At 40.3% G+C, this 15,072-nt stretch overlaps 1 protein-coding gene across 1 annotated transcript in view; it reads left to right on the forward strand.

The window, feature by feature from the left end:
- Positions 1-15,072, forward strand: part of Dsg4 (desmoglein 4) — a 35,647-nt gene that overhangs the window by 18,271 nt on the left and 2,304 nt on the right. Inside the window, exons 8-15 of the mRNA NM_181564.2 lie at positions 212-397; positions 2,355-2,626; positions 4,038-4,177; positions 6,788-7,006; positions 7,933-8,238; positions 10,372-10,511; positions 10,664-10,727; positions 12,030-12,238. Of these exons, the coding sequence (NP_853543.1) occupies positions 212-397; positions 2,355-2,626; positions 4,038-4,177; positions 6,788-7,006; positions 7,933-8,238; positions 10,372-10,511; positions 10,664-10,727; positions 12,030-12,238 (1,536 nt within the window). The remainder of the gene's footprint in view (positions 1-211; positions 398-2,354; positions 2,627-4,037; positions 4,178-6,787; positions 7,007-7,932; positions 8,239-10,371; positions 10,512-10,663; positions 10,728-12,029; positions 12,239-15,072) is intronic.

Genomic DNA, 15,072 nt, shown 5'->3' on the forward strand with positions numbered 1-15,072 from the left:
AGCAATGGAATATCATTTCACATGTAGCATATGAAAACATATCTTATTATCTTACAATCTTATTATTATATTCGTGACTGTCTAGATGCCATTTTAAAATGATACAAAAATTGCTGGCATAGTTGGTTGTATTTTAGAGGATAATCATATGATAGTAAATGTCTTTCTTCCTTTGCAAATTCACGACATGGACTTGACCTGTTTATTTCAGTACTCAGCAAGTATTGAAGAAAATTGTTTGAGCTCAGAACTGATACGACTACAAGCAATCGATCTGGATGAAGAAGGCACTGATAACTGGTTGGCACAATACTCCATCCTCTCTGGCAATGATGGGAACTGGTTTGAAATCCAAACAGATCCAAAAACCAATGAAGGCATTTTGAAAGTGGTCAAGGTAAGCATGGGATCCATAAAGAAGATCCAAGTGATTCTTAGGTTGAGAATGTGCCTTCAGAAAGTACTTCAGAGCCTGAATACCCTCCATATTCATGAGTTTCCTGGACTTAGATGAAGAAGTCTTCCTGACCAGCAGCACAGTATTTATTAGCAAGAAAGCTAAAGCTATATTGTTCTTGTAGTGGTCAATATTTCACTAGGAAAATACCCTCAAAGTAAGTAGTATGTCTGTTACAACAAATAGTGATGCCAGCGTATGACGTAAAACCCATCAAGGAGTGAAATACTGGTGCAATAGGAGAAGGTGAGATCTTTCTGAGCCAGGTTTGTCAGAAAAGGCTTCATGCAGCAAGCAGAGTAACTGGATACCCACTCATTGGAGTTATTGATGTAATACCAAAAGGAGAAAACACTAGTCTTTACTAAGCAATTGCAATATTCTACACTAGCTATCATGCAATAAAGTTCATCTGTAGGAAAGTTCTGCACACAGACCCTCCTCTAACCCACACCACTCTGGGAAGAAAAGCTGTGATTCCTTTTTATAGAAAATGAGACAAAATCAAAAACTGAATTGCTTCAGTTCTCCTGAGTGGCAAATGTTAAAGATGGGATCCACCAGGTCTGTGAGATCCCAGTCTGGAGATGGTAAACCAGGATTCAACAAAGAGCCAGTGTTGCTTACGTTAGCTTCCAGAACAGTGTCTCACAGGCAGTACCCAGCACACCTTGTTTCCACCACAGCCTTTCCACCTGTGACCTTTCATGTCCCCACATAAGTCACTCTAGATCAAAAGACTAAATTCACCTTTCATCTGGGAAACTCAGTTCAAAGGTGACTGTTTCTCAGGGTGTGGCGTTTACTTGAGTGTGCCTAACAAAGAAGCCATCTTGTCAACCAGACCAAGTGCAACTAAGTTACAGTATTGGGCAGATGGTAAGAGCATGATTTCTTAGAATTGTTTGCATCATCTCAATAATGATTATATGTTTGCCAACATCCTAGATATTGTCTACTTTATTCTGTCACTACTACTTTAAAGAGAGTCTCAAATGTGAATTCTACAAAAAGAGATCTGAGCTCTAATTACTCAGTCAATAACTATAGTGATTTTTGATCAATTCTAGATTTACTTTTTATTTTTTATAGAAAGAAGTCTTTTTTTATTTTAAAGGTTTTTTATATAAACAGATGAAAATTCTAAAACAGTCTCAATTTTAGCCCAGGGCCCATCTAGCATGTTCAAGGTCCTGGGTTCTATTCCCACCATCATAACAAACAAAGATAAAAAATTAACAAATGAAACTATAAAGTTAACTCATCTACACATGCACAAAATGTTTAAGTGATCATAAGTGATCATTCCTGCATAAGGAAACCTTGTGAAACTAAAATTATCTCAATTTAAGTATCAGAATTGCACAATTCCAGGACTTTACTTTGGTATATAGCCTCCTCATCATGTTTCTTCTTCTATCTAAAAGGAGCACTGGTCTGGGGAGATGGCACAGTTGGTAAAGCACTTGCCATAAAACATGAGGACCAAAGTTCAAATCCTCGGAACCCAGTAAAAAGTCATTTGGGCCTGAGGAAGAGCACAAACAAGAGCACAGGAAACAGAGGCCCAGGGGTGGGGGTAGGGGGTCCTTAAGGCAAGCTCACTAGCCAGACCAGCCAAATATTTCAATTTCAGAGAGAGTCTCTACCTCAATATATAAGGTGGAGCACCACTGAGAAAGACACCCAGCATCAGTCTCAGGCCTCCATACACACGCATACGCGCACACACACATACATACACACACACACACACACACACACACACACACACACACACCTATGACACTCTTGAAAACATACTTAAACACATCTATATACATCACACCTTCATCCTCCTCCCAAAGAAAGAACCCTTTACTAGTCCAAACCTGTTTGTTTCTGTCTGTCATTTCAGATGCTGGATTATGAACAAGAACCTAACATTTACCTCAGCATTGGAGTTAGAAACCAAGCTGAGTTTCACCACTCAGTAGCATCTCAATTCCAAATGCACTCTACCCCTGTGAGAATCCAGGTTGTTAACGTGCGGGAAGGACCGACCTTTAGCCCAAGTTCCATGACATTTAGTCTACGAGGAGGAATGAGAGGAGCCTCCTTAATGAACTATGTGCTTGGCACATACACAGCCATAGATATGGACACAGGAAACCCTGCAACCAATGTCAGGTATGGCAAGCACTTGTTCATACTTGTGTGGCAGTTCTAGCCACTGTTCATTTATGTGGTACATGCTACAAAATTTGTGTAGTGTTTGGGGAAAGGGACGTTTTTCTCTTGTTGCTTGTTTTAGGAGACTATGACAGTATTTGACATTTTCTTGGAATTTAGTAACATGCTACTTGGAGCTCTGGTTATGAAGTCAGTGCACCTGAAATGATTGCAACATTAAAGTACTGTTTCCATAAGAGTCTCTTTGATCCTCTGAGCTCAGCTGTACTACCCTGAACTAAGGCTGAATAGGTTATATTGTAGCCAGTGGCACACCATAAAGAATGAGTCACTACCTGTTTTCATAAAAGCTGTGGCTATCTCAGATGACTTTCAACTCTCTGCTTGACCTAAAAGGGAAAAAAAAAGAAAGAAAGAGTGAAAGAGGCTGAGACATAAGTGCTTCAGAAATATGTGAACATAAAGAGCCAAAACAGAAAAAGAGAACAGTACACATTTGGGGCACTGGGCACAGAGGCTATACACAAGAGATGCTAGAAATCACTAAAATGGTCTTCTCTTCACCCTTTCCATCTGTCTCCTCCTCTTTCTTCTCAGTACTTGTGGAGTGAACAAAGTCTATAAGTGTAATAATCTAATTGGCTTTGAGGACAACGTCTGAAGGTAACTCCCATGAGGAAATGACAGAGAGGATCAGACGAAGGAAGCTCAGGTGTTTGACCTCACCTGCTGGAGAACCCCAGATTTTTCCAATCAGCTTAAATCCTTTAGATCCTTATCCATAACAAGACCCAGACAGAAAGGTGGCTAAGGGCTACCACCAGCCCCTAAGCAAGCCAGAAGTCTGGCACTCTAAAACCAGCCTGCCTCACACCCACAACAAGCTAGCAGAGCCTGCCATGCATAAAAATAAATATTTGGTTTTCAAACTACATAAAGGGCTGGGCGGTGGTGGCGCACACCTTTAATCCCAGCACTTGGGAGGCAGAGGCAGGCAGATTTCTGAGTTTGAGACCAGCCTGGTCTACAGAAGGAGTTCCAGGACAGCCAGGGCTACAGAGAGAAATCCTGTCTCAAAAAACAAAAACAAACAAAAAAAAAATCAAACTACATAAAGAATATTTGTTATTGCTTAATATTAATTAATAGACCTGAGATATATCCACACATTTTACTGTATAATTAAAATTGAAAAGAGGAATGATGTGGTATTGTTGCCAACCTAACACAATACATTTAATCCTGGATACTCACCGGGACACACACACATATACATTTTGTAAACTAAGACAATTGTTATGATGAATCAATGAACACAAGTATGGGTTTATTGTATTATAGTTCTGATGTGATTTAAAAGTCTAACTTTCACAAAAGCATAATGATGAACTTGTTTATTTAAAAACAGGTATGTCATAGGGCATGATGCAGGCAGCTGGTTAAAAGTTGATTCAAGGACTGGTGAGATACAGTTTTCTAGGGAATTTGACATGAAGTCAAAATATATTACGGATGGGATATATGCAGCACAGATCCTGGCTATAGATGGTAAGAAACTTCTTTTTAATATTTTAATATGATTAATATATGAATATAATTACATGAACTATTATTAATACAACTATTCTACTGTCAATAGTTGTATCAGTCAAAATTTATTATTTAGTGGTATAAATGAAACATAAAACTGAAAGTTTTCAGTATGTTAGATTAAGAACTAAACTTATCAAACTCAAAAAATAGAAAGAATTTAACTATACACATAACCATAAATTGTACTCAAGCCAAAATGTATCTCACTTAGTTTCAAATTAGTGGTTTATAGGGTGAAATTTGAAAGTTAGATATTGTGTAAATAAAAGTTTGTTTCTATTTATGACCACATTGCTTGAGTATGGCTAATCTCACTTGTAGAGTATGCGAAGAATGCTTCCTCACAGTCAGGATTACAAACTGTGCCCAAAGTTCATTACAGGGTCACCTTGGTGGGAGGCAGTGAGCCTGAGAGCACACTTACTTTAGTCACCGAAACTTAGATATGATGAGAAACCTGCCTGTTGCTTAAGTAAACGACACTGTCCGTTGTAAGATGTTCTTGGTCCAGAAAGTTTCAGATGATTTGAATTCTACCATCTTTAAGCAAAGATTGATCAACTTCCTTCATGAAAAAAAAAAATTGATGTCATATTCCTTCTGGAGAATAGCAATAGGAATTTGTTTATTTGCAGATAATCAATGATTCTCCAGATCAGTACCTAGGAAGCCAGCTGCTACAGAGCAAATGAAGTGAAGTCAGAGAGAAAGAAAAGAGATAAATGTCTCAACAGTATCCCTAAAGGAAGTCTGAGGTGGTTGGGAAGTGAACGGCTCTATCTGGCCTTTACCATATACGGGGACAAAGGCAAATGACTCAATTTATGCCTAAGGGGAGTCAGAGGCACTAGTTAATGAACGGCTCTAGCTGGCCTTTAAAGGAGAGAAAGGTGAGGCTCTATCTGGACATTTTAAAAGTGCAAGGCTCAAAAAGAAATGCAAGGCTCAAAAAGAAAAAGAAAAACGGAAACTAAAAGCACAATAAAGTCCAAGAACTGAGCCATGTGTTCTTGTCTTCATACAGAGTGCCTCTTTCAATGTTCAGGTCAGTTATATATATATAACATTTTCTTTCTTATTGTCAGCATTCTGGAAGGCTTTTTTTTTTTTCGAAACAGAGTCTAACCATGTTGAACATACCTTGGTCATATGTGAAAATGTGCAATAAGTAGAACAAAAACATAATTATGGCTCAAGAGAGGAAAGAAAAAGTGTTACCAAAATGCACTAAAAGATTAAAAAGGGTGTTGCTTACCTAAGCACAGGATCTATTTGGGCAGAGAGCATCATCATCTGGGTGGTTCTAAACCAGAATGTGTACACAGCAGGCAAGAAAGGAGGAGCCCTGGAAAGCAAGCTTTATAACAACTTCTGCTTTGGTTAACAAATCAAATCACAAGGCCACAAGTCAGCTACAGGGAGCCAAAAATGAGAAATAGAACCAACAATGGAACAATGTGCTGTGTCTCTAATAAAAGAGTAAGCAAACAGACACTTTAGAAAGTCTCGTGATGATAAACTATGGGAACAGAATCACATGTAATAAAGACAGGCTCTTGGCTTATCATCACTTCGGTATCCAAAAGCATCTTTGGGGTGAGCAAGATGGCTCAGTGAGTAAAGGTCCTTGCTGTTTCTAGGACTCACATGACAGAAGCAGAGAATCAACTACTGCAAGGTATCCTTTGACCTTCACGTACTTGCTGTGGTGTGCACACACAGACACATGCGCACACACACAAATACACAGGTGTGAACACACAAACACATACATACCGACACACACAAGCACACATATACAAGCGCACACAGACACACAAATCCACACACAAATAAATAAAAAATACAAAATATATTACCCTTAAAATAGTGAGTTTCCAAATGAGAAAATCAAGGCTCCTTGCAGGGTAATAACAACAATACATTATTCATTATAACACAGCAAAAAGTAGGAAGTGGACTTCTCTCATTTTTATCATTTTATTCATTTTTACTTTCTGCCTTTTCTAATAAACTATACTGACCAATACTTTTTTTGAAGTAGATTGGGGGAAACTTGATATTTTCCTAGAAAAGCCATTAGAGAGAGAAATAAACAAAATTTCTTATCAACAAAAATAAAATAAAATATGCAAGCAATTGTAACAACCCACACACACACCAGAGTTATGAATACTGCAGCACGCACAGAGCCTGTCTGACCCTGAATGGGGTGGTTGACAGCTGCTGTGGGGTCCACCCCATTAGGACAGGATGAGAAGAGCAAAGGATGAACATTCTTTGAAGTGCATCCATCTTCCATCTCCATGTTCATTGAGATCAAGAGAATGAGAGGAAGAGAAAATGCATCTGCACAAAAGTGAGCAGCATTCACAAGAGAAGAAAGGCTGAGAGAATGCTAGGGAAGCCGCAGTAATTGATGCAACCCAGCCAGCCAGAAACCATCACACCTCCCACATCACTCACACTACTACTCACACTTCCTGTGGCATCGATGTGGGATAGGAAATGGAATCTTCTCCCTGACCTTGCTTACCAGAACTCCCATGATGCTCTCCTTTTCAGATGGCTCTGGGAGAACAGCTACAGGAACCATATGCATTGAGATTCCTGATGCCAACGATTACTGTCCCGTCATTTATGCTGAAAGCAGGAGTGTCTGCACCCATGCTTCGTCTGTCAGGATCTATGTCAACGATCATTCTTTCGGGTCTCCCTTTACCTTTTGTGTAGTTGATGAGTCACCAGACATAGCTAATATATGGGATATCAGGTCCATCAATGGTAAGTAGACTGGAAAGGTGCTCACACTTGAAGGTCCAAAGCAAAGCAATGACCAAATATAGTCCAGTAGTCAAACACAATCTTATGCCTTTTTCTATGACATAGCTACATTAAATAAAAATTAGCCAGGCAGCAGTGACACACACCCTTGATCCCACTGCTTGGGAGGCAGAGGCAGGTAGATATCTGTGAGTTCAAAACCATCCTAGTTGCTGGACTTGAGTTCCAGGACAGCCAGGGCTACAAAGAGAAATCTTGTCTCAAAAAAAATTTATACATACACACACACACACACACATCTCAGGTATACTATACTAGACATTTTTTTAGGGTGGGGGAAAAATCAGTCTGAAAAAAAGTCAAAATATTTCAATACTACAGTTGAAAACTATAGTATGTAAATACCAGCTAATTCATTATTTTATACATGTGGACAGTAATCCAATGTTTAATTCCTTGAAATATACAGATAATTTGACTAACACTAAAGGTCATATTTCCCCACTTTAAATAATTCCAGTCAAATACACAGATGTCTCTCAAATCCTCCTATCCTGAAGATATTCATTCACTTTCTTCTCACCAATGAAACTGTTTCTATAATGAGCTATTTGTTCACTCTTATTAATAAGGGTAAAATTTTAAATCCAAATTGTCAAATATTACAGAAATAGTTGAACAAACCATGAGATATGTCACTTAGATGTGGTGCTCTTGAATGTGGCAGTACATGCTAGAGCCAATGACAAGGGTAACTAGTAGAAAAGGAGACAAGTATGGGGTATGGCCCTCTCCATATACAGATCCTTCAACTCTGGTCTTAAAGACACAGAACTTGGAGAGAGGAGCTGAGTCTGCCTAGAGCATCAGGAAGGGTTACTGCCAGGGAATTTTAACCTCTTCCCTCTATCTTCCTTGTTCTCCAGGAACCTCTGCAATCCTTATGACTGAGCAGACTTTGTCTCCAGGACCCTACCAAATCCCCATCCTCGTGAAGGACAGTCACAACCGAGCATGTGAATTGCCACAGACAGTGCTGTTAGATGCCTGCTTTTGTGATGACCACCATGTGTGCTTGCACTCCAGTACCACGGGCATCTACACTGGAGACATCACCTGGGTGACTGATGACATGTATGGGACTGTCACTGATGATGGAGTTAGGCAGTCAAACGTCGGACTTGGCCCAGCAGGGATTGGCATGATTATTTTGGGGCTCTTGCTACTGCTCTGTAAGTACTGCATAGAGTCTCTTCTTAGACACATCAGGATTGCTAAATACATTTGACCATTTCTTTCTGGTATCTGTAGCCATCTTGGGGCTGACAAGGCCTCATGCCTTTTTGATCAAGAGTTTGTGATCTTCCTAAAGATGGGAAACATATGCAAATCATTGAGAGTAACATAGGTGCATATAAAATAGATCCTATAATAGAAGCTTTATAAAAATAATTCAAAGTAGAAAGGCAAGAACAAAATACTCAAAGGAAAGTTGTGGAATTGTTTACAGACCTGGATTTAAAAGAGGCCCTAAAACTTGAGGATTTTCTCTTAGTGGTGATCTAAAAGGCAATCTAGGGCAAAGAGCAGCCCGGAGCTATAGCCAGGTGGGATACTGCAAGCCACTAGTCAGTAGGCCCCTGGGCTAAGTCTTGAGCGTCAACAAAATAACAGACAGGCTGGGGAGAGAGATTGAGGGGCTGAGCACATGGAGGAAGTAGAAGTCATAAAGTAGAAGCAGTAAACCCTGCATGGAGGCCCTTAGGTAACATGCCTGGAGCAATAAGTGATCTGGGCTTTGATTCCAGACAATGAGGGATCAATGATTACTGGGCTCTTGGGTGAGCTGCTCCCTCTGATAGAGCAGGATCCAGGGAAAGTGGTTTCCAGAAGCCCCAGACTCTACCCTAAGACCCTGGTCCTAGGAATGTCAAAGTCCTGAGCAAAACTCTCAGAAGAAGGCCTGCCTTCCCTGTGCTTTATTTTCAAGCATATGGATCTTCAAAAGAGAGTTCAATTATGTACTTTAGATTGCCCCTAAAATATTTAGACTTCATGGGGAGTCCAATACTGGGTTCTTAATCAAAACAATTAAATTGTACTGTTGATATATGTTTGTGAATGAGCAAAAATTAAAACATTGTTATTTTGAGAGATAAGAAAATAGTTATCTGTTGTTTAACAGACTTCCTTAAAATGACATATGTCTTTGCAAGGTTATACAAAAATCATGAATGATTCTGGAAATGTCTTTGGAAATTTCCCAGAACCTGTCCTATGGCATGTTAGCAGTCATGATAAACAACTTTAAGTCAGTAGTTCTCAACTCTAGACACGCATAAGAATTTTTGAGATGTCTTTACAATGATTCATACCTGACGGAACCTAAGCGTTAGCACCTTAAGTCCTCCTGACCTAGGCTTTAAAATGCAGGGTCAATACCATTTTCATCAGACTAGGTATCTTGGGGAAAGGTCAAAGCTCAAATTTCAAAATGCAGTTTCTATTGTCTATACACCTGTCCCTCAGTCTTCTAAAATTGGGGTATCATGTGGGAAACCATCCAGAGTGGAGGCTCGACTGACTGGTAGGTCAGGAGTTGCATATTTCAATAGACATATACAAGTTTTTAAGCATGGAAATGAAGGACTTGGAGTCAGAGAACTGAGTTAGACTCCTGAATATGCCATCAGTTGCCTTAGAAGTCCTGAAATTCAGGGGGAATGGGGCTATCTTGATTAGAGTTTCTGTTGCTGCAAGGAAACCCCATGAGCAAACGCAAGTAGGGATGGAAAGGGTTTATTTGTTTACACTTCTACATTACTGCTCATCACAAGTCTGGTCAGGAAACTCAAACAGGGCAGTAACTGATGCAAAAGCCATGGAGAGGGTGCTGCTTACTGGCTTGCTTCCCCTAGCTTGCTCAGCCTACCTTGTTACAGAAATGAGACCAACCAGCCATCAGCCAAAATAGTCTGGGCCTTCCCCCATTGTCCACTAATTGAGAAAATGCCTTGCAGCTCTCATGGAGGCATTTTTCTCAACTGAGGCTCCTTTCTCTCTGATGCCCCTAGCTTGTGTCAAGTTGACACACAAAACAGCCAGTACAGGGGCCCTCCTTTCAAATCAGTTAGTAGAGAGTCTGGGTTACAGAGTCTCACACCTCTCTGCTTCCAGCTCTCAGGTCGCATGTGATTTGGTGTTTGTGTTTCTAAAGATGGATGGTCACATTTGATACTTCATTCTCTGGGGAGGAGAGCTCTCTAGATCGGATACATCTAGAGCAGACATTACCTGTGTATTTATCCTTTTGGTTCCAATTATGGTGGGCAGTTGAGATTAACTCTCTTCACTTTCTTGGCCAGTGTCACCCCTTTTACTGCTCATGTGTTGCTGCAAGCGAAGACAGCCAGAAGGCCTGGGGACAAGGTTTGCCCCTGTGCCTGAGGGAGGCGAAGGAGTGATGCAGCCCTGGAGAATAGAGGGGGCTCATCCAGAAGACAGGGTGAGTGGAGTGGAATGCGGCTTTCCACGGAAGTGCGGTTTCTATGGGAGCTCAGCCGGCCTTGACAATTCCATGCAGGCAAAGTAAATAGTTCTTAGCTTTTAAGAGAAGAATGTGAAACATTTACTTTGAAATATTTCTTTTTCTTTCAGGATGTATCAAATATTTGTGTACCCATGACAGCCTCTAATACCCAAGATCGCATTGATTCATCTGGTCAGTTGACATTCAGTTCTGTTCCCTTTTCTAAGGTTTACGAAAGTATTCTATCAAACAATCTCAAGTTAAAGTACTTTCTAAATTAGCACATGTGTGAATGTCATTGCTAGAGAGTGCATCCAGAGTTACACTCTGCTTGAGGTGGCCACTCAATTTTTCTATCTGAAGTTACAGTCAAGCAAAATATAATGCAATGATTTAACAGGCACATTCTGAAACCATAACTGGGGTTTTGTTGCTACCTCTGCCACTTATTAGTAAGAAGTTTCTAGAAGACCTGGCCTCCCTGGTTGTAGCCCTTCTCCTTGAAAGGAAGGCTACATGGCACTTATGTAATCAGTGTTGTAATTGTAATTCTATATAATGTGATGTTTAAAAAATTCTTTACACAGCATTGATGTAAGATTTTTTAATGACATATATGTTATATAGAATGTATAACCATGCAGGTATTAGGTATGATGGGTGGATTGATGGGTGGATGGGTGGATGGATGGATGGATGATGGATGGATGATGGATGGATGGATGGGTGGATGGGTTTTCCTGTGTGCTACAATGTACATAATTAGAGTAGTGCCTATTTATTGTAATGAGTATCTATAACAAAAGTTTAAAAGTTATTGACAGAAAAGGGAATAAAAGCAAACAGCAGATGTGTTCTTTGAGCACTCTTTAAATTCACATGTACTTTTCCTGAACCATTGTCATACACTCTGCTAAACTTAACCAGCCCCACATAGCACAGAAAACTTAAAGTACCACGCAATTGGGAATCACTGATCCAAGCAGAGATTGTCCAGTTCTAGAGCAGACATGAAATATTCCAGTGTTGATTTCTTAGTACCCAAAGCTTGACACTTTCCATATAAAGAGTGTGTATGGTTCCCAAGTGAGCCAGATCTCCAGTGCACATGCAAATGAGGACTGGAGAATTGGCTGCTGGAAGCAGCCTGGTCCTTGCTTGGGGGGGGGGGTGTATAGATTGAACCCCATTAAGGAGACTAGGGCATAGCGATTGATGGGCCGAACAGACCTAGTGCCTACCTCTACATTCTGTATCTTTAAATACCCAGGCAAAGGTTGTATGCATGAGAATGAGCCCTGTCCGGTAGCCGTCTCCCTCTGTAACACTTAACTTTTGTCAAGTTAGAAAACTATTTATGATCCCAGTGGCTCACTGCCCAGCTTTCTTAAACCACTCCTGTGTTGTGTTGGTGATGGAGCAAGGGCTGACAGTATTCTGTGTGCATAAGCCAGGTAATTTGAGCATTGTCATGGAAACACCCTGTCTTTCCAGAAATCTACACCAATACTTACGCTGGTGGAGGAACAGTGGAAGGGGGCGTGTCAGGAGTGGAGCTCAATACAGGTGTTGGGACAGCCACAGGCATGGTGGCTGCAGGAGCAACAGGGACCCTAAGGAAGAGGAGTTCAACTATAGGGACTCTTCGGGAATACCAAGACACTGGCATGAACATGGCCTTCCTGGACAGCTACTTCTCCGAGGTAAGCCTCTAACAGCTTATACACACAGACTTGGAAAGAATAGCTGGAGGGGTGGAAATATATTTGGTTGCTTTTAACCCTATCCCAATCTCATATAAAACATTTTTTAATGTTTTTCAGCTCTTAAAAGACAAAAGCCAATATATAGCAGTGTTTCACATTTCACTACTATGACAAGACCAACATCTCCCATCATCCCCTGCTTCCCTTTTTTTAACATCTTTTCTTCTGGTTTTCCCCTTTGGTTCCCATAGTAACAACAGAGCAAATGGATGTTGATAAATAATCAAAACTCCATTCAAATCCTCTAGGACACCACTCTTGTTCTCCAGGTAGATCCAATGAAAAGAGAAAACATAAAAGACAGGACAGGACAATGACGTGGCTCCGTTGGTAAAGTACTGTCCAAGTATACACAAGACCCTGGGTTCAGTCCCCATCACAAACCATACTTGGTGGCACACACCTATAATCCCTACATTTGGGAGATGGAGACAGGAGGATCAGAAGTTTGAGGTCATTCTCAGCTACATAGCCATCCTGTGATTGCTTAGAACTGTGATAGATGGATGGGATGGATACATGAGAATCTGTCTCAGGATGATGATGATGATGTGATAGATATGGTTATCATTATTAGTATTATTAGTATGACAGGGCTGGGAACACAGGATTTGAAACTGGATCATGCATTAGCACAACTTGCTGATAGATGAAAGCTGACAGACAAGAACCTAGGATCTAGGTTCAGTTTTCCCAGTTTAGTGCCCAAACTTTTGTATCCCAAGGAAAAAGTGTCAAGGTTCTGTTAGCATGCCAAAGAAATGTTCCAATATACTGTGTTTGTTTAATAGTATCATAAACAGTAAATAAGCTTAGATTAGAAGGATATATTAGCAATTAAGACCACTGGATGCTCTTCAGAGGACCTAGGTTCAATTCCCAGCACTCACATGGTGACTCATAACCATCAGTAACTCCAGTTCCAGGGGATCCAACACCATCTTCTAACACCATGCATACACATGGTACACAAATATGCATACAGGCAAAATACCCATAGACATAAAAATAAGATAATTTTTTAAAAGAGTAAATAATTCCTCATACTGAAAACCTTTATTTTGTTTAATCAGCAATACATTTTTCTCTGTCTCCATTAGACTTATTCCTCAAATGCTAGTAGTACATAAATTTCACCATTGCTTTTTGGAACAAAGAAAAAGTCTGAGCATGCTGTAACCACACAAGACCAGTCTGTGCAACATTCCATCATGGATAGGGAGGTCCCCATGAGGCCCCGCCCTATGTGACAAGCTATTGACAGTTAATGGTTGCTAGCGGAGGTGGGAATGGACATTTTCTTCAGTTATGTACTCACTAATGAGTAACTCAGGCTCCAGCGATTTCCCCCCTTACCTGAGCTTAAGCAAGCAACCCCAACTCAGTACATTTAAAAAAAAAGATTAAAGTCATGAAAGCAGCAAGAAAACTAGAGAGGAAGAAAAGGGGGTTCAGAGGCAGTGTAGAAGATTAGGGAGAGTAATGAAGGCAGGCAAACATAATCACAATATTAGGCACATGTATGAAATTATCAAAAATAAGCAAAAATAGCAGTTAAAAATTATTGCAAAACATATGAATAATATCAATTATTTAATATTGGATCAATATTGCTAATTAGTTTAGTCAACAAGTAGGCTCAAATTATATGTACCCAAGAAATATTATTAAATCATTCCAAGAATCATAACTATATAAATATACTATATATATATGTATATATATATATATATTATACACTTTATACACTAAAGACCTTCCACTCCAGCCACCACCTGGTGTTCCATGCAAGAATCTGAGGGTGTATCTAAGGGGTCATTCAGACTATGAAATGTCACCGTGATTTGGTCTTGACATCATAATATTCACTCACTCATTTCTGGTGGGCGAATGTGGAATGCAGAGCAAATGAAAAGCAACAGGGTTCAGGATGAAAGATGGGATTCACTTTGAGACTTTATTCTTCAACTGTTTGGGACTTGAGCATGCAACCACTCTGTCTTAGGGTTTTACTGCTGTGAGCAGACACCATAACCAAGGCAAGTCTTATACAGGACAACATTTAATTGGTAACTCTGACGCTTACAGGTTCAGAGTTTCAGTCCAGTATCATCAAGGTGGGAACATGGCAGCATCCAGGCAGGCATGGTGCAGGAGCTGAGAGTTCTACATATTCATCTGAAGGCTGCAAGCAGAGTACTCATTTCCAGGCAGTTAGGATGAGAGTCATATAGCCCACACCCACAGTGACATATCTACTCCAACAAGGCCACACCTACTCCAACATGACCACGCCTTCTAATAGTGCCATTCCCTGGGCTGAGCATATACAAACCATCACATTCTCTCTCTGTGTATCTCTGTTTCTCTTTCTCTCTGTCTCTCTGTCCCTCCCTCCCTTCTTCCTTCCTCCCTCTCTCCCTTACTCCCTTTCTTTAGTTATCTTATAACATAAAAATGCCAGGCTATATCAAGTGACAACCTGCAGACCTCTAGTATTCCGTGGAAAGATATGCATGGTGGCATACATCTGTAATCCCACACATGTAAGAAAATTTGAAGCCAGCCCAGATTACATAACAAAACCCTCCCTCAAAAATAACATCAAGCCAAAACACAAAATCATGGACAGAGAGAAGGTTGTGAAATCTCATCCTTAGCTGAAAAGCTATTGGCAATTGATGGCCACTAGGGGAGGGAGTCAATTTTCTCCAGGGATGTAGCCCTTGAGAGACTACTCTTGGTCCAGTAGATGGTCCTACAGCCATGAA

This window comes from Mus musculus, chromosome 18 (genome assembly GCF_000001635.26).
Source record: "Mus musculus strain C57BL/6J chromosome 18, GRCm38.p6 C57BL/6J".
Taxonomy (NCBI): domain Eukaryota; kingdom Metazoa; phylum Chordata; class Mammalia; order Rodentia; family Muridae; genus Mus; species Mus musculus.